This window comes from Haemorhous mexicanus, chromosome 5 (assembly GCF_027477595.1).
Source record: "Haemorhous mexicanus isolate bHaeMex1 chromosome 5, bHaeMex1.pri, whole genome shotgun sequence".
NCBI lineage: Eukaryota > Metazoa > Chordata > Aves > Passeriformes > Fringillidae > Haemorhous > Haemorhous mexicanus.
This window is the reverse complement of record NC_082345.1, coordinates 22,381,836-22,399,829: the sequence shown is the minus strand read 5'-3', so window position 1 is coordinate 22,399,829 and position 17,994 is coordinate 22,381,836. Positions and strand designations below refer to the sequence as shown.

At 39.4% G+C, this 17,994-nt stretch overlaps 1 protein-coding gene across 2 annotated transcripts in view; it reads left to right on the top strand.

Annotated features, from left to right (window-relative positions):
* Nucleotides 1-1,758: 1,758 nt before the first annotated feature.
* The window catches only part of ALDH1L2 (aldehyde dehydrogenase 1 family member L2), a 28,693-nt gene continuing 12,457 nt past the window's right edge, over nt 1,759-17,994 (top strand). Inside the window, exons 1-9 of one of the 2 annotated variants that reach the window (XM_059846213.1) lie at nt 1,759-1,898; nt 7,671-7,812; nt 9,735-9,832; nt 12,772-12,937; nt 13,758-13,859; nt 14,421-14,510; nt 15,267-15,401; nt 15,801-15,926; nt 17,299-17,390. In XM_059846213.1, the coding sequence (XP_059702196.1) occupies nt 7,792-7,812; nt 9,735-9,832; nt 12,772-12,937; nt 13,758-13,859; nt 14,421-14,510; nt 15,267-15,401; nt 15,801-15,926; nt 17,299-17,390 (830 nt within the window). In that variant the 5' untranslated portion in view covers nt 1,759-1,898; nt 7,671-7,791. Of the gene's footprint in view, nt 1,899-7,670; nt 7,813-9,597; nt 9,833-12,771; nt 12,938-13,757; nt 13,860-14,420; nt 14,511-15,266; nt 15,402-15,800; nt 15,927-17,298; nt 17,391-17,994 lie in introns of both variants that reach the window. The other variant, XM_059846212.1, reaches the window with a different exon arrangement.

Below are 17,994 nucleotides of genomic sequence, written 5' to 3'. Positions count from 1 at the left end.
TTGGGGACTGGCACTATTTGCCTCTTGCAGCACCTCTCCTTCCTGTGCCCCCGAACAGGGATGGAACAGCAGGACTGCAGCAGTTCTTGTCCTTAAGGTACTTCTCAGCATTTGAAGTATCCTGAGGAAGATGTTGGGGGCCTGGGAGTAAAAGTCTACTGATAGCTGCTGCAGTTCTTTTACAGGAAAGCATAAAAAAGAGATATGATATCTCACTGAGATGGTGACATTTGCATGTCTACTCTTATTTTTAACTGACTGCAAGGTGACTGCAGGCCATAACTTTTCTTAATCATTGCCTATGACCTCTCTGACATAGTCATAACTTGGCTATAAGAAATATTTTCCCATTTTTTTCTTCCTTGTTCTCCTGACAGGAACATCATGTATTATTACACACCAATGTTCTTTGTGTTGCTGGGGTTTAAACCTGACCTAATTTGCAATGTTGCAATTATTGCCATGCTGTCTTCTCTTGCTTTTGCTATTCCTGTCCTTTTTGGGGTAATTTTCACTTCCTTTCTGGTCTTTTTAGCACCTATAATTTGTGTTTTCAAGGTCTTCTCCATACCTCTGACCAGAATATTGGTTGTAGCTTCCAAATAATATTGAAATTGAAACATTTTTAGTAATAGAAGTCAAGAGCAAGATTTTTAAGAAATGGCTAAGTAGAGTGAGCTGCTTTAATAATACTTGGCAAAGGGGATGATATGGATTTCCAGTAAGTCATTAATGTTTTTAACCCCATTACTAGCATGAAATAAACTAAAAATTAATGCTAATAATCCACATGATCTTTTACTGCCACAGCAGAGTCAAAGGGAATGTCTTGCCAACAGCCTTGGTAGAGAGGGCAAAGGTGAAGGTGAGGGGTTCTGTCCCCTCAAGCTGTAAATGGCTGGAACACTGCTGGAGACACTGCAAGCATCTCAGACCCAAAAATGGCTCCCGGGTGGCCTTGGTGGCCATGACAACACGAAAGACAAGGAGTGACTGGAGAGGGTGCAGTGGAGAGCCACAAAGATGATGAAGGGTCTGGAGCAAGAGCTGTGGGAGCTGGGTCTGTTTCAGTCTAGAGAAGAGTGAGAGGGGATCTCATTAAAGCCTACGAATACCTCAAAGAGGACAAGGGTGGTGCCGGACTCTTTTCAGTGGTGCCTAGCAACGAGGAGCAATGGCCATAAACTACAACACGAGAAGTTTCACCTCAGCATGAGGAAGAACTGTACATTGAGGGTGGCAGAGCACTCGAACAGGCTGCCCAGGGAGTCTCTCTCCATGGAAATATTCAAAGCTCATCTGGACGCGTTCCTGTGTGACCTGCTCTAGGTGACCCTGCCTTGGCAGAGGGGCTGGACTGGATGATCTCCAGAGGACCCTTCCAAACCTAACGATTCTGTGACTCCCGTGCTCGCGGGCCAGGAGCCCCCCACGTCACCCCACAGGTCTCTGCCCTGGTGCCCGAAGGCATGAGGGGGAGGGCTCGGCCGCCACACTGGGATCGGGGAGCAGCGGCGCTCCCCTCCCCTCCCCTCCCCTCCCCTCCCCTCCCCTCCCCTCCCCTCCCCTCCCCTCCCCTCCCCTCCCCTCCCCTCCCCTCCCCTCCCCTCCCCTCCCCGCTGAGGCCGCACCTCTCGACCCCCGCCGCTCCCCGGCGCCGAGGGGGCGGCGGGCGCGGCAGGTGCGGGGCGGCCCCGCTCCCCCCGGTGGCCGCGGGCCCGGGCGGGGTTGCGCCGCCGCGGATGCAGGCGCGGGCCCGGCGCCAGCGGCATCGGCGCGGGTTGCATCAGACGAGGCGCTCCGCCACGGCCGCGCAGCCGGCTCCGTGTTGGCCGAACGGACGCAAGATGCTGCTGACAGCACCCCGGCTGCTGCGGACCATCTGCACCACGGCTGCGGTGAGTAGCGCGGGGCAGGCGGCCGCAGACCTGGGTCCTGCCGTGCTGTGCCGTGCTGAACCCGCGAGCGAACCGGTTGGGGGGCAACCGCAAGGAGGGGGATGGCGGGAGCGGGTATTTTCCAGGATGTGATGCCTATCGTCTCTGCCGAGGATTTAGCAAAGCGCGTAGAGGCACGCAGGGTAGGGAAAGGTCTCGGGGTGGATGCAAAGGCTGCATCTTGCCCTGTTCGGCAAGCGGGATCGCAGCCATCATCTGAGCGTTGCATCTTGCAGGAATGTGCCTGGAAGCTGCGGGGAACAGGCACCAGCGATGCTATGATAGTGCCCTGTAATCGTGTGTCAAGAATCATGTGAAGCAGGCGTTCTCTGCCTCCCTCAGGCTGGATTTTCCCTGCGAGAATCTGAAGGCTGTCTTCTTTAGAAGGAACCATGCTCGTTCCCAGGGCCAGAGTGAAGCCTGCGGCTCTGGCCTGTTTCGTTTGTGACCTTCTCACATCTGGTTGATAGCTCTGGCATAGTGGGCTGCTCAGGGTTGCAGTTGGTGGCCTAAATTCCTCTGCACCCCATGTTTAGTCTTTTACAGCTCTGAGCATTTGTTTCAAGCCCTTTTCTTTATGTCTGGTTACATATATAGACTGCAGGACTCCTGCAAGGAGCATCTGCCTGAAAGCCATGTCCAGTCCAAATTGTCCAGATGTGTACGTCTGGCAAGTTGAATGAGGCTTGGGGGAGTTCTTTCTTCCCTAGAGATTGTTCATTGTTTCGTGTTTGGTTGCTCAATTTTGTTTGAGGACAGCAATCCTCCAAAGGTGTCTGCATGGAAGGTGTTAGAATTAGGAGATTTAACACAAGCCTTTTAGAAATGCAATCAGCAATGCCAAAAAAAAAGAGAATGAATGAACGGTGGGAACACATTGCCCTGGATGTGTATGTAGATGGGGGTGGGGTTCTACTATAGGCTTCTATTTGCAGGCACTGGAATTTAGCACATGTAGGGGGGTCTCAGTAGAAATAAAGTTGCAGTACTGCTTTTCAAAAGAAGCATCTCTCTGTAGTAATTTTAAAAAGATGTAACATTCAGATTTTTTTTAGCTTTACTAAATTCTTATAATTCTTATGCAAACTAAGTAAAATATTGTAATCTTTTGATTATAAGGTTTGTACCCAGAGTAGCAGTTAGTAAATCTTAATTTTCAGGAAATTTAATTAGAAGGGATAACCAATTGAAGTTTAGATGCACATACAAAAGAGGCAATAACAGAAAATTATTTTTATCCAAAAAAAATAAAAAATTTCCTCTGAAGAGATTTTGTAAGCTTAGACTCTTCTTAGAGAAGAAAATGTAGATGTTGGATTTATCTCCTATTTCTAGGAAGTAGAACTTGGCAAGATAGTTACCAGTATTTGTCAGGCTGTCATCTATACAGTACTTAATTCTATTTGTTAGTTTTATTTCTGTTTAAGTGTTTTGGAAGAAAAAGAGAACAAGAATGGAATCAAACATTAAAATACTGTAAAACTTTTAATGAACTATTTTAAAATATATTCCAGTATGGTATCAAGAGATCATATGGACAGAATTTTTAAATACAGATGTTAAATTTAAATCTGTGCTTTTGTATTGAGGTGGTGAAGCACATGTGAACTTTGAGACACGTTGAGCATTCAAGATGACTGTTTGTACAAACACTTCTCGGATTTTATGCTTCTACCTTTATGTTACTGTTTTCATTCAAATCATGAGTACTAGAGTCAAGGAAACATAATCACTGTTAATCTGTGTTATGCTATAAACAAAATATAAAGTTAAAGAAGAAATTGAAAGTTCAGACAGTGAAAACAGTAGAATTACAGTAGAGTGAAAACCGATTTCCTAAAATCTGGTATTCTGGCAGCACTGTCATAATTACTATATTATTCCATGATTAGTCATAAAAGAAGGGCCAGATCTCCCTAAGCCACCTGAACTGCTTTGTTTACTATAACTAGGAATTGGGTAATCTTACAAAAGTGTAGCAAAAGATCCACTCTGATGCTACATGACCATTAACCTTCACAGGCATGGTTCATGCACACTATGTGCTCATAGTCAGCCAGCCAACTGCAAAAGGAGTCTAGTATAATCTTTTAACATCACTGTCAAAAATAATAAAAAGTTTAATCTCTGTGTATGTTAGTGGTAATGATGGAGTATCTATCTAGCACATTATTCAAAACCAAGATTGTTTTGGTGTTCTTCAACAGAATTTCTAAAGTTTCATGATGAATGCTAGCAATGGCACTCTGGCCAAAATGTGCCATTTCTGTAAGACAGAAAACACCAAACTCTTTTTCTTCTCTGTGTTGTCTTATAGAACTTTCTGTTTTAATTGAGTGTTATGTCCACATTAAATTCTTCTACAAAATTTTCCCACATGTCTTACTCATCTTAGGTAAAAATGCTTAAGGAGAGTTTCCAAAGGAAGATATGAATGGCTATAACATCTCATGCAGTTGTTCCACTGTAATTTTTCAAATAAAACATAAAACAAAGGACTGAACTTGTGGTCTGAGCATGCAAGCCCTTCCACACAGATATTTTCCTTTTTTTTTTTTTTTTTTTTAACTCAGTAGAAATCCTGTTCATGGCTGATTTGTGGATACCATTCAGTGGAGAGACAACTCAAGAATCACTGGTCACAGTTACCAGATCCATCTTGCAATTGAAACCAGACAATTTGAGTTACCTTCTGCAAGTGTGAGGCAGCAAGGCTGATTTACTGCTAGAATAATGTTTTTGTGCCCTACAGAATTTCCCACACTGCAGTCTTCTCAGTCTTGCCACTTTCAGTTTGCATTTGGTGGGGTTTTTTTATTTGTTATTCGTTTGGGGACTACATTCTCTCTTTGCTTCTCACCATTTGTTGATTCAGTTCCACAGCTAACACAAATTAAATGTGTAGCTTTACTGAAAGTATGTTGATTTACAGCAACTCATGATTTGGTACCGGAACTGCTATGCCATTCCATGTAATATGAGAATCAGATTTATTCACAGGGCAACATGAAGTGAAAGTGTAGGAATAGAGGGTCCATATGTTATTAGCGCTTTGTGAATAAACTCTTTGTGAAAAAGTAACTCTTTAAGTGCTGATAAATTTGGACTTAAAATTACAAGAAGATTGTCCAAGTATCAGAAAAGCAGCAGAGTACAGAAGTGAATACTTTAACAGTGCTTTGGAAAGGATTTTGGGTAGATTTACAAAAACAATTATATGACATGATTTTTTGTGATGGCAGAAGAGAAGATTCATTAGCTAAGAAGATCCCTTCCAGTCCTGTTCTTACTGAGAAATGTTGACAAAAGGGCAGAAGTAGAATTAGTAATTCTCATCTGACTATTTTTAACATTTATTCAATATACTAGTTGGGCACTAGTTAGCACAGTACAGAAATCAAAGGATTTCATACCATGCTGAACATGTTCAGTGATCCAGCAGGTTAATCTTTCTCCAATTTGCCTGGCTAAATTTAAAATACTTGGAAAATCTAATTTTTTTTTTGTAGTGCAGCAACATTTCTGCTGTAAAGGCATCCATCATAAAGCATTGATAATGAGCACCACCTGCATCAGTTTGGCCTGGCTGGATAAGGATTACAAGGATAAATTGTAATTCTGAACAAGGTCTTATCTTTGTTAAGAATGAAATAGTGGACTATTTGAGGTATAGCTGCCAGCAATGCAGTGTTGGTTAGTAATATTATTATCAGCAATGTCACAGAGTGGACTATTTGAGGTATAGCTGCCAGCAATGCAGTGTTGGTTAGTAATATTATTATCAGCAATGTCACAGACATTTTTTTGCCAGCCACTTATAACAGTCTGATTTTGCAAGGGCCTGAGTTATGTCCATCTCTGCATCTTACTGCTTGTTTCTGCTGCAGTGGCACTAGTGCTGAGTAATGCTGCAATACAGGACAGTTTTACTATGCAGTTTCATTCTCAGGGAAAATATTGTTTCCAGTACAAATAATTATTTCCTATTGTTTTATATTAAAAAAACCCCAAAATTCAATATTCCTGCAATGGAACCTACCAATTCATAACTCCCTTTTCTAAAGCCAGCTGCACAACAAAAGTACCTGAAACCAGTAAAATACATCCATGCTATGTCAGCTGTGAAATGAATTTTAGTGGATTGTGATTTTGAGTAACCTATTTTTCAGGACATTTCTCTTTGTCACATGATCTGGTGGGCAGTGTAGACCATTTGTTGTCCAATCAATAACCCACTCAGTCAAAGTATCCTCATGTCCCAGCACCCTAAGAAAGGGAAGAGGAGGGAGGAGATAAACGTACAGGTGCCAACTTACAAGGAAAACAAATGTCAGTGGTGAAGACATTCATAGAGTGCTTTGATTCCTCTAAATGGTCATAAGGAAAAAATGAAAGTCAAAGTCCAGTTGTGAAAAATGAAGTTAAGAACAAGGGTGGGGAGTGAGTGGATTTATTTCCTACCTTTTGTTCAGGCCTCCTAAGAGGAGGGATCTGTATTGTTTGAGTCTAGGAACAGTTTGTTCCAGATTCAGCTTTGAGGAAGGTAAGTTTTCTGTTTATTCTGTGCAGACCTTTCCTATTTAGCCAGGTGTGATAGTTCATTTGTTTTTCAGAGGTTTCCAGTTTTCATTTTCCAAAAGCTGACTAAAAATGCAAAGACATGCATGTAGAGACAGTTCCACCCTTCTGCCATGTTTCCATGCTCATTCCTACTCCCCTGCTGGCCCTATGTTAGGACTAATGGCCATGCTATAAATTAGACAAGTGAAGAGATCCAGTTACAAATAAGCCGTGTTTATCATGTCGGCGCCTGCTCTCTTCAGTACCCTAATGCAGCTACAGCAGTACCAGTTCTGGGATAAAGGAGGTGTTGTTGGAGGTGAGGGACTGGAGGTAGGGTGGGAGAGGAGCACAACTGCCACATAAATCTAAAAGGACTCAGAAGGAAAAAGTAGTTTTCTCAGGAAGCAATCACTTGAAAAACATAGCAATATCTGATATTCTGATATCATCATAGTGTTGCGATTCTATCATAACTTCCATAAATTATCATAAATATAACTTTCATAAATTAAAAAAAAAAAAAGTGGAGGTGGTTTCTTGCACCTTCTCTGTCTGAAGAAGCTTAAATCACATGTTCAGTGTACTGGGATCCAAATGCAGCAGGCAGTAGAAGTCCAGCCAGGGAACCTCACCTTTAGCACCATTTTTTGCTTGTAGGAGTATCAAATGGATGATCATCACCTTTAACTTGGCAGGAACAGTGCAAGTTTGTCTTCTTTAGCCTATACATGTTAACCACAAATAATATACCTCTGTTTAATTACAGGGATTTAGAGAGCATGTTCCAGCCACATAAATTATGCCTACAAAAAGTGTTTTATGTATGTTTCAAAAAATGTATTTTCATTTCTGACTATGGATAAGGTCATGGAGCCTCTCATAAGAAGCAGTGGGTGGTCTGTCTAATGAAAATTGTAAAAAAGCCATATAAATGTCAGTGACAGTATCAGATGATACTTTCATGTGAAGTATGCTCTTTCTAAATTGTATGTTACCTGTCATTAATCTCAAAAAATTGATTATTATTCTTTCAAAGGTGATTAGGTAAGAAAAACTATTCCATTTTAAATCAAACTGAAAATTTACAAAGAAAGAGCAAGACAAAAATGTAAGGAACAATATATTTTCTTTGCATCCTACAACATGTTTTGTTTTAATTCTTTTTACCAGGCTTATCAACATAAGCTAAAGCTAGCTCTTATAGGTCAAAGTATTTTTGGACAAGAAGTTTACAACAAGCTGAGAAAAGAAGGACATAAGGTTGTGGGTGTATTCACTGTGCCTGACAAGAATGGACAAGCTGATCCTTTGGGTAAGTGTAACCTGAATCCAAATGTAAATATTACAGGTGTACATAACAAATTTTCCTTCCTTTCATTAGAAGGTTATAGCTATATAGGGATGACTTGCATATATTGTCTTTGATCCACTAAATCCAGTACAAGATTATCCTTTAACAAACGCCAGTCCTAGAACAAGTTTAACCTTGTGCATTTGTCAGTACTTTAGAAAAGCAACTTTTAAAGTAGTTTCTAAACATGGAGGGCTGAATATTAAAGTTTTGGAAAACCAAAATTAATCTGGATATCTTATTTAAATGTACACTCTAGAGGTAATCATTCTGAATTAGATCTGTATCTTACAGCAAATAGCTGCTGAGCCTATATTCAAGTGCAAATGTCTGTCACCTGCTTCTCTGTGCTGGCTGGGACACTCAAGGCACTGAGCCAAGATTGTTTATCCCTGGCTTTCTGCCCTTTTTGACAAGCTTGTGTGTGGCAGTGTACCTGCAAAGCCTATTTCTCTTCCATCTGGACTATGGAAAACATATTCAAAAAGTTGGAGGAGGCTTTGCTCTCCCTTTTTCCATTGTCAAGGTGCATCAGGATTTTCTGGGCTTAATAAAGAAAGAAGTTTTCCTTATTCAGGATTGTACTTAGAACCAGCATGGCAAAGAAGCTAATTTGAAACCATCTGAATTGTCACTTTTCTGTGACACAAGTTCAAAGGCAGCGAGTAAATATGATTAGCAGATAAAAGTGCCCGAATGGAATGTGCCTCTATCTGAAATCAAAACTGCATTCCATGAGCTGTTTGAATTCTCTCTTGGTTTTGGTTGGGGGCTTTTTTGGTGGTTTTGTTTTGTGTTGTGTTGTTTTGGTTTTTGTTTTGGGTGGGTTTTTTTAGTATGGTCCTGACATGTTTTTACAGAACTCTCATGAGGGAAGAATCAAACATAAATTTTGCTTACCGGTGCTGTGGTGTCCGCAGACTAGCATGTAATTCTCAACTCTACCTCATTAAAAAATTTAATCACACTTTGGAAGAATTAGAGAAGGCAACCATTAACTTAGAAAATGAAAAATTGACTATCCGTGTCTGGTTGGATTACATTATATAAAAAGTTTATGTACAATATATCATAACGTGTTTACATTATATAAATTATTCTTGTACAGTTGTTACACTAACAAATGTAACTAAGTAAATCTTCCAGTCTTTCAATCATGTCTTTATTTTTAACTAAAACCACAGTATAATTTCGTCCAATCTTTCCTGGCTGGGGGAAGAAAATCAAATTAAATTGCTAGATGACTTCACTTCTTTTTATTTCCAGATGACTCAAAAACTTAAGTCTCAAGTGTTTCCTGAAGCTTTCTGTGCCCTCAGATAGCTACAGTCTTTGTTTTCTAAAAGTAACTTCAGTACACACTAACTTGCACGGAATAATATTTAAATAAGAATTTACCTAAGATTTAAATCAAGAGGCTAAAGATGCTTCAGGTCAAGCTCAAGATCCAATTTCACAGACAAAAAAGAGAAAGTAAAGTACGAATACCTGTCTTTTCTGCTTTCATTGGTACTTACTAGCCAAGTCATAAGAGTGAACAGAAAATTGAGATAGACAAAAGATGTAGGAAAGATAATCAAAGACAGAATTAATAAAATACATCCAAGCACAAAGGTTTTTAAACGGCATACAGAAGAGCACTCTGTGGTCACATGATGATTTGCTTTAGTTGTCATGTAATATGTCTGTGACTTGAATTTTTAACAAAAAATGAAAAAAAAAAACAAAACTCTTCTTGCCCCTCAGCACTGGCAGCCGAGAAGGATGGTACACCTGTTTTTAAGTTCCCCAAATGGAGAGCTAAAGGCAAGCCTATCCAGGAAGTAGTTGCAGCCTACAAATCAGTTGGAGCAGAGTTAAATGTCCTTCCATTCTGTACACAGTTTATCCCCATGGATGTTATTGACTGCCCAAAACATGGCTCTATTATTTACCATCCATCCATCCTCCCACGCCACCGGGGAGCTTCTGCAATAAACTGGTGAGTTCTGTGCATCAAAACCACGTGTTTGTCACGTTAGGGTGCTGGTCTGCACCTGTTACTCTTGTAAATGCTGCAGTTCTCCTGACTTGCAAATGCTCTGAAGGAACTTCTCTGGAGCAGCTGACTATTTGGTACATGAACTGCCCTTCATACCTGGGATTCATTATTATTTCCAATGTGAGCTCAGCTGCTACTCTGGGAGGATCAGTGGTGTGAGCTGTACATTCATATATTTTACTCACATGCATGAATCAACAATCTGGAGTTTCCATAAGCAGGACACTGCCCTAGTGGCTCATCCCCACAAACACTCGATAACTATCACAGGAATGTCTGATACCAATCCTAAGATTTCACAGAGTGGAAGGGAGAAGAGAGAACCCACAAGAAAAAAACCTTATCTCACAAGGTAGGCTCAAATCATCACCCTAAAAGAACTACACTGCAAAAGCAGCCTCAACAGACTCAAATCTGGCACTCTTGTGATGACAGAAATGGCATTATCACAGTGTCTAAATTCAGTAAGAAATTATCTAAATATGGAGAAACAATTAAAAAATAATCTTAAAGGCAGCATGGTGATTATCTGAATCCACAGTGTTGTGGATTCAAAGCAAAAGTATACTTAGTTTTGTTTAATTTTAATCCTTTCTGGAAAAAGTACTACGCTGAAATACTTAAACAGAGGTGTTGAGGAGACTATTAGAGAGGTAAAGACTTCAAAAAATGTCAGTTATGTCCAAGTGTGTAAAGTAAAATAGCATAAACTCAGCAGAAAATGAGAGTGAGACGATCCAGAAAAGAACTGAAGAACCAGCTTTTTAAGGCACAAAATATAATACCAACAATTCCTCCAAATATGTTAAAGCTTGGAGGTATATAAGTGATAGAGGTGTGGTATTTAACAAAGGTATTTTATCAAAGAGAATACCACAGTAGGAAATCTGTATTGGTATTCAGGATGGAGAAGCTTAACCTACAGTCCTTCTTTGTGTGGAATAAGTCAAAACAATTATCTTGAGCTGAACTGTGAGCAGAAGACATTTTCGTGAACTGATGAAGGAATAAGAAACTCTTTGTCAGTACCACAGGACTTCAGCAAACACAGGTTTGAGATGACCTGCAACATTTCTGTTTCTTAAGGCTATGTTGATGCAGGTGACTGGGAAATAGCAAAAGCAATACCAGTTTTAAAAAGGCTGAAAGTGAAAGCCAGGAAACTTTAGATCAATGACTCTGATTTAAGTCTGTAATAAGGAATACTCTTTCTATGCAAATGAGTAAATGTGATAGTAAATGGGAGAGTAAGAAAATGAGAGATCAAATTCAAGGTTAAGAAGCATTACACAATGCACACAAGGGAGAAACCTACCTGACTATATATAAGCAGTGTTAAAGTTAATTGTTGTTACTCAGAAAAGGATTGTTGTTACTCACCATGGAAGGATCCATTCATTCAGGAGTTGGACTCAATGGTCCTTGTGGGTCCCTTCCAACTCAAAATATTGTAGGATTCTGTCATTTTAAACACTGCATCTCAGCTGGAACATGAACTAGCTAAGTTCAGAAAAGGCTAAGAAAGATGTCAAGGATATAGGACAGCTTTCACATGACTGGAGACAAATGATGGAGTCTTCAGACTGGAAAAGAGGTCATTGGGAAGGACATATACTAGCTGAGCCATGGAAGACTCTTCGAGCTTCTGCCACTCTGTTATCAGCGGCCCTTTGTGGCAGGAGCTGGTGGACAGAGGGGGCACATGGTTGTTCTCACCTTGTCACCTATCCAGCATCAGAGACATTTGCTTATAAAACCTTCTTTTCCATGCTGAGGACATCCATTTCTCACTAGTGCTCTTTTGGAATTTTTACATAATAAAAACCATAAGAAATGCAACTAAATATGTGAAAGATCTGATAAGGGCTGGCCAAATTTCCATAAGCTTTCACTTCTGTTATACCTGCCAACTTTCCCCGTTGTCTTTGGAGTTTGTCCCTTGTTCATCCAATATGTACTTCAGTGTACTTCACTCATTTTATTAATGCAGCTTTCAGTGCTTATAATTAATAATGAGTTTTCCTGTGTATAAGCCAGATCTCAGACAATCCTGTTACAACATGGGCTGCTGAGGGAATACTTACATGAGATACGTATTATTTAAAATAGCATTGAAGTTTGCATGCATACAAATGGCTGAAAACATGCAGGAAATATTTTTCTCACCATTTCTCACTGCTCCCTTACACACACTTTAGGGAGTTCCATCATTCTGAGGCGTGCCAAAGGAGAGCTGCAAAATTTTAGGTGGCTGAAACTCCCTTTGGATGCAGATGCAAATTCTGAGCTGAGGTAAATCAGCACAGGTCTAATGTAGGCATTACTATGTTCATGCACAGCAGCTGAGAATCTGGCTGGAAAGCTTTAATTCCACTAATAACTTTTCCTTAAACAGTTGCATATTTATAATTTTCTACTCTGAGTTTAATTCTGTTTCAGCTGTGTGGGAAATGTAATTTCCTTGTTGACCTACAGATGAGCCATGAGGCTTAGCTAATTACAATCAAAAATTATTAAGACAATATTTTGTTAGATGCTTCCATCTTTCAAATTCTGTCATAGCTGTTGCACACCTTTTGCTCGGAGTGTCTTACCATTAATAATACTTTAAAAATAATTATCACAGTGAGCTATGTGGGACAGCCTGGGTTCACTTGCAGCGTTTCCTATGTCACTTTGTGGAAATCACACATCAACAGTGTCAAATCTTTGGGTTCCTGGCTCGGAAGTGAGCAGTGAAAATACAGCAAAGATTGTTAGGATTTTCTTTTCTATCTTCCTAAAGAAAATGAATATAAACATGAATGTAACATGTGAGTTGATATTCCTAACTACTTTATTTTTTTCTGTATTTACTGTAAGTATTTTTTTATACCCAGGACTTTAATTCAAGGAGATAAGAAAGCAGGATTTACTATTTTTTGGGCTGATGATGGTTTGGACACTGGACCAATACTTCTACAGCGAGAATGTGATGTTGGCCAAAATGATACTGTGGATGACCTGTATAACCGGTTTCTCTTCCCAGAAGGAATAAAGGCTATGGTATGTTTACCTGTACTAAATACCATCTTTTTAAGAGGAAAAGGGTTGAAAGTAAAGGAAATACAGACAAGATGTATGCATTTGGAAAGACAGACGTTGTGATTCTCAGCCAAATTCTAGACTTCACTGGAGCTGTGTGGCTGCCCAACAGCTGAGGATGTTACCTCAGAATATTTGTTGCTGACAGCAGGCAGAGCATATTCTGTTTCCACAGATGGCATGAAGTTGAATTTGTTTGGAATGTGGCTCTTCCCCTACAAGACAAAATCCTTTAAAGGCTCAGCAGCAACAAAAAAATTAGGTGTGAGATTTTTAAGAAAAAAATGGCAGTATGGTGTTTGAGGCTCAGAGTTCTGGTGGATTGGCTTTGGGTTTTCTATGCTTGTCATTTTTTGTTTTTTTTTTTTAAATGAATAAAAGAAAATGCACAAAAAATATTCAGCATTGCTCCTTAGAGATTGTTTTTTCTCCCTTCATTTAAATGCAGAAAAATAACTTTTTGCAGAGAGAAAAAGGGAAAAGTTTGATGCAGTCATACTGAGCCATATTTTTGTTCTGGAGAATTCAGACAGCTGCTCTAAGTTTGGTGACTAGGTACTCCCATGAAATTCTGGAGGCTATTTCTTTTGTCAGAGAGACTCAAGGAAACACACGTGTTTGTTCAGGGCAGCACTGATTCCTTAGAGTTTGGAAATACTAGGTTTAAAAACCCCAAACCAATTCACCTTGTGGCAGAAAGTCTTTTGCTGTCATTCTGAAGTATGACTGAAGAAAAAAAGGTGAATCAAGCTAACATTAAATCTTCTATTTTTTCATGTAGGTGGAAGCTGTACATCTAATTGCTGATGGTAAGGCCCCTCGTATACCTCAGCCTAAAGAAGGGGCAACATATGAAGGGATCCAGAAAAAGGAAAATGCAGAGGTAGTGTGAAGTAACACTGTTTTTTTTGTGCATAGTGCTAGAAAAGTTATTAATTCAGATTACAGTAGCAGCAATATGAAGTTAATGTGAATTTTAACTGAGTTGTTTCCTCACCTCTTTTTCCTGGAATACCTCTTAGGATGCATGTAACGGAGCCCTAGGTTAAGTTCCATTTTCCTTTCAGCAGTTTCATGTATTTAGAAACTTGGTGTCCTATTCAGGATCGTGTACAGGCAGCTAAGAGGCAGCTGCAATTTCAGTGGATTCTTAGTAAGCCACCATACTTTTGAATACAACATCGAATAAAGATCACTCTCTTTGTTTGCCAACAGGCCATATAAAATTCTCTGCCAGAAATACATTTGATTTTAGGAAAAAAATGTTTTGGCACCTTTCCTTCTAGTGCCAAAAATATAATGTAGGCCGTATAAACAACAGATAAAAATATTAATTGAATTCCCATATGAGAATCATTTATCTAAGCACCCCTACTGCATTAGATGATCTTCTTTGTGGTTGGGAAGGTGTGGTGGTGCATCCTGGCATGTCTTGATTTCCTAGATCTTCTGGGAACAACCTGCAGCAGCTTTGCACAATTGGATTCGAGGGCATGATAAAGTGCCTGGAGCATGGACAACAATAAATGGACAGGTATGCTCTGAAAACCAGAAGAATATTCTTATCTATACTCTCTTTTAGACTCTTATTTATTATAAAATTAAAGATACCTGCATACAGGTGAATACAAATGACTGTTACATTGGAGTAGCTCTAGTCTGATGACTTTACGTTTTGTGTTTATCTAGAACAGGGGCCTAAAGAAATACGCAGAACGCAGTAGTTTAAAGTTTTTTAATAGCACAATTCATTTAATTTGAAGAAAGATAAGTACAATATCTGAAAAAAGAAAAGAGACATGGTACAAAGGTATGAAGAGTAGAACCAAACTGTGCCAGTCATTTTGGGAAGCAGGTATGCATTACAGTATAATACAGCCCATTTATAGTGGTCAACATCACAGTATGGACAGCAAAATGAAACACTGTGGGCTGCTGAAATAACAGAGGATTTAATTTTAAGGGGATTTGGGCCTATATAGTTTGTAGAAATAAATCTATAAAATTTTATAGAGTGGTCGCTCATTCTGGGCATGCACTGTCAAAAGCTGCTCCCTTTCCTGCACTGGTTGCAGCATGCACATTGTTACAGCTCAGCTACTTTGCAGGTTTAGGCAATTTGCAAAGTTTTACATGTTCTGAGTTGTAAAGATCTAGAATTGTTGTAACATGTTTTCCATGTGTAGGTAATTATATTTTATTTCTATTATATTAACTTCAAAACAGTATAATTGTTAAAACTTTACAGCACACTTAGAGTCTGTGCACTTTTAATTACATTTCTTTTTAGGTGGTTACTTTTTATGGCTCATCATTACTTGATGCTTCAGTGCCTGCTGGACAAGAGCTGACAATAAAAGGTGCTTCAAGACCAGGACTTGTGACAAAGAATGGTCTAGTAGTTTTTGGAAATGATGGGAAGATGGTAAGTGCTCAGTCTGGCAAGCATAAGCATGGATGGAATAGTTTTAGCAAGAAGGGCAGGTAGTGTGGAACTGTCAAGCTAGATAAATCCAGGTGCTAACGACTGACAGCTGATTCATTTGGATTTTATCAATCCTCTACCATCCTATAGAGAAGATGTTCATGTTCTGCTTTTCACTCAATCTTTAGTCATTTCCTATATGAAGTAAAATCTGTTCTTACTAGAAGAGAATTTAAAAGACAGGTACGAGTGGCCTGTGCTAAATTGCCTGCATCATATCAGCTTTCCTGCAAGCAATTTATTTCACTATTTCAATCACCCTATTAATGCCTAAAAACTCTTCATCCAAGGATGTGCTACCTCCCAAACAATTTAAAATCATATCCTCTCATTTTTCAGGTACTAGTGAGAAATCTGCAGTTTGAGGATGGAAAAATGATCCCTGCATCTAAATACTTCTCTGCTGATGAAACAACTGCCCTGGAATTTACAGAAAAGGAGAAAAAGATTGCAGAAGATATCAGAGTAATTCACTAACCTGCTTCAGTGGGATATTATTCAGACAAAAGCTTTACATATTTATTTTTGGCAAGGCATATCTTTTGTTTAGTCATGCAAGTAATTTTTTGATAAAATGTACTCAAAGTATATGGGGGTGAAGGTTTAGTTATTGCTATTAATTCAGGTGGGGATTCACTAATGTACTTGTCTCACTTTACAAAGTTTTCTTTCAGATACAGGTAATACAAAAAGAGTGAGTGCAGGTAATGGTAAATATCTACAAGTGATGAAGGTGGGGTGAGGAAAAACAGACTGAGCTTCACCTCGTAGAAGTGAGGTTTTCAACATTGGCAGACTTGGACAGTTCTTGGAATCCTTTTTTCACTGTGGTGTTCATCACTAGGATGTGCTCAGAATGGGCCTGTTGGACATGCTCCAGGGAGTCTCAAAACAGCCTTCTTAAAGCAAAAGGCAGCAGTTTTCTCATTGTACATGTGTGCATTTCTTCTGCCACAACCACAGACAAGGGGCTGGCTGCCAGAGGGATTGGGAACAGCTAGAGCAGAAAACTCAGAGAGGAACTTTTCTGCCCTCTCCTGAGATCTATCCCTATGTAGTGTCAGGCACTTAGCTGAAAGCCGCATTTATCATTAAAGTTTCGTGCCAAATGAATCATAGATGTCTTCCCTTGTGCTGACTCTGCTGCAGAGTTATTAATTTTTGGCACAGGTCAGGAAGCTTACTGTACTAATATTTTAAGCTGCTGATTCAAGATTTCCTTGAACCTGCTTGCCAGCAACCTAAATGCTGCCTGGAGCTATTGAATGAGAAAATTATGAAAAGAAGTATAAACGGATCAGTTGATGACACTGCCTGCTAACTGTGAAACTCAGTTATAATTAATTGAAATATTACATTACCAGTTACTGAACTGTTTATTTCTCCATCTCATGCATGCAGCTTAAACTGCTTCTCAGCCTTGGCCAGGTGCCTGAAATACCATCAATCCATTCATAAAGTGCCCCAGGCTGTCCTTACCTATACTGATGACACATTCTGTAATGCAATAGGAACTTATTATTTGGAGGATAAAACATCTTTTAAAGATGGGCCTGAAAAGTTTTAGCATTACACCATTCCGGTTTCTTGCCTGATTGGGTAAAATTACCATAGACAAAATACTATATTTTGATCATGTAATTATACTGAAAAATGTCTTGTCTGACATCATTCCTCTAGACTGTTTTAGACCCTCTTAAAATAACTTAATGTTTTAGAAACCTGTGAAATAATATATGTTGTAGGTAAAAATACTATAGAAAATACAGTTTGATAAATACTTTTTGCTATTAGATGATTATTCATTATTGCCTCTGTTGTTGTTCTGTATTATTAGGCTATTTGGAAGGGAATTTTAAGCAATGTTGCTGCAATTGAGGATTCCACAGACTTCTTCAAATCTGGAGCATCCTCTATGCATGTTGTCAGGTAGGAATATTCAAAATAAGAAAATTGTAAAGCCAAAGTTAATGAGAAAAGTTGTCTTGGTGCATTTCAATCAGTGGTGTTAAAAAAACGAATCTCTCTATGTTTTCCAATACTCTTAACATTCCCTTTCTTACCTTGGAATCATGAGCATTTCTTCTCCCAAAGTTATGAGATATTGCTGTAATCCTGCGCTTTCTACTGAGGGAAAATTCCCCACAACTTCAGGAACATGGTGCCCAGGGGAGCATGGTGATGCTCAAACCTGTCTGTGTGCAGCCACAGGTATCTCCAGACCAGGAGATTGACTGGGAACCTGAGCAAACACCTCCCCAGAGGGAAAGAGAAGCCTTTCACAGAAAAAATTGAGCCCATGCTTAAAGATGCACTAAGTTTGTCATGGCTTGGGTCACCTCGTTTGCCTTCTTTTTACAGCACAGACCATAATATAAAACCAGCATTTTTAAACAAACTGATTATTGTGCTGGTTACCTACCAAGCTCAAAATCCTCCATATATTGGTTGGAGTAGTCCCAAATACTACTTTCCAATGGCGTATCAATATCTTCTAGTAATTGATTTTCAAAAGTTTTATTGAGAGTATTCC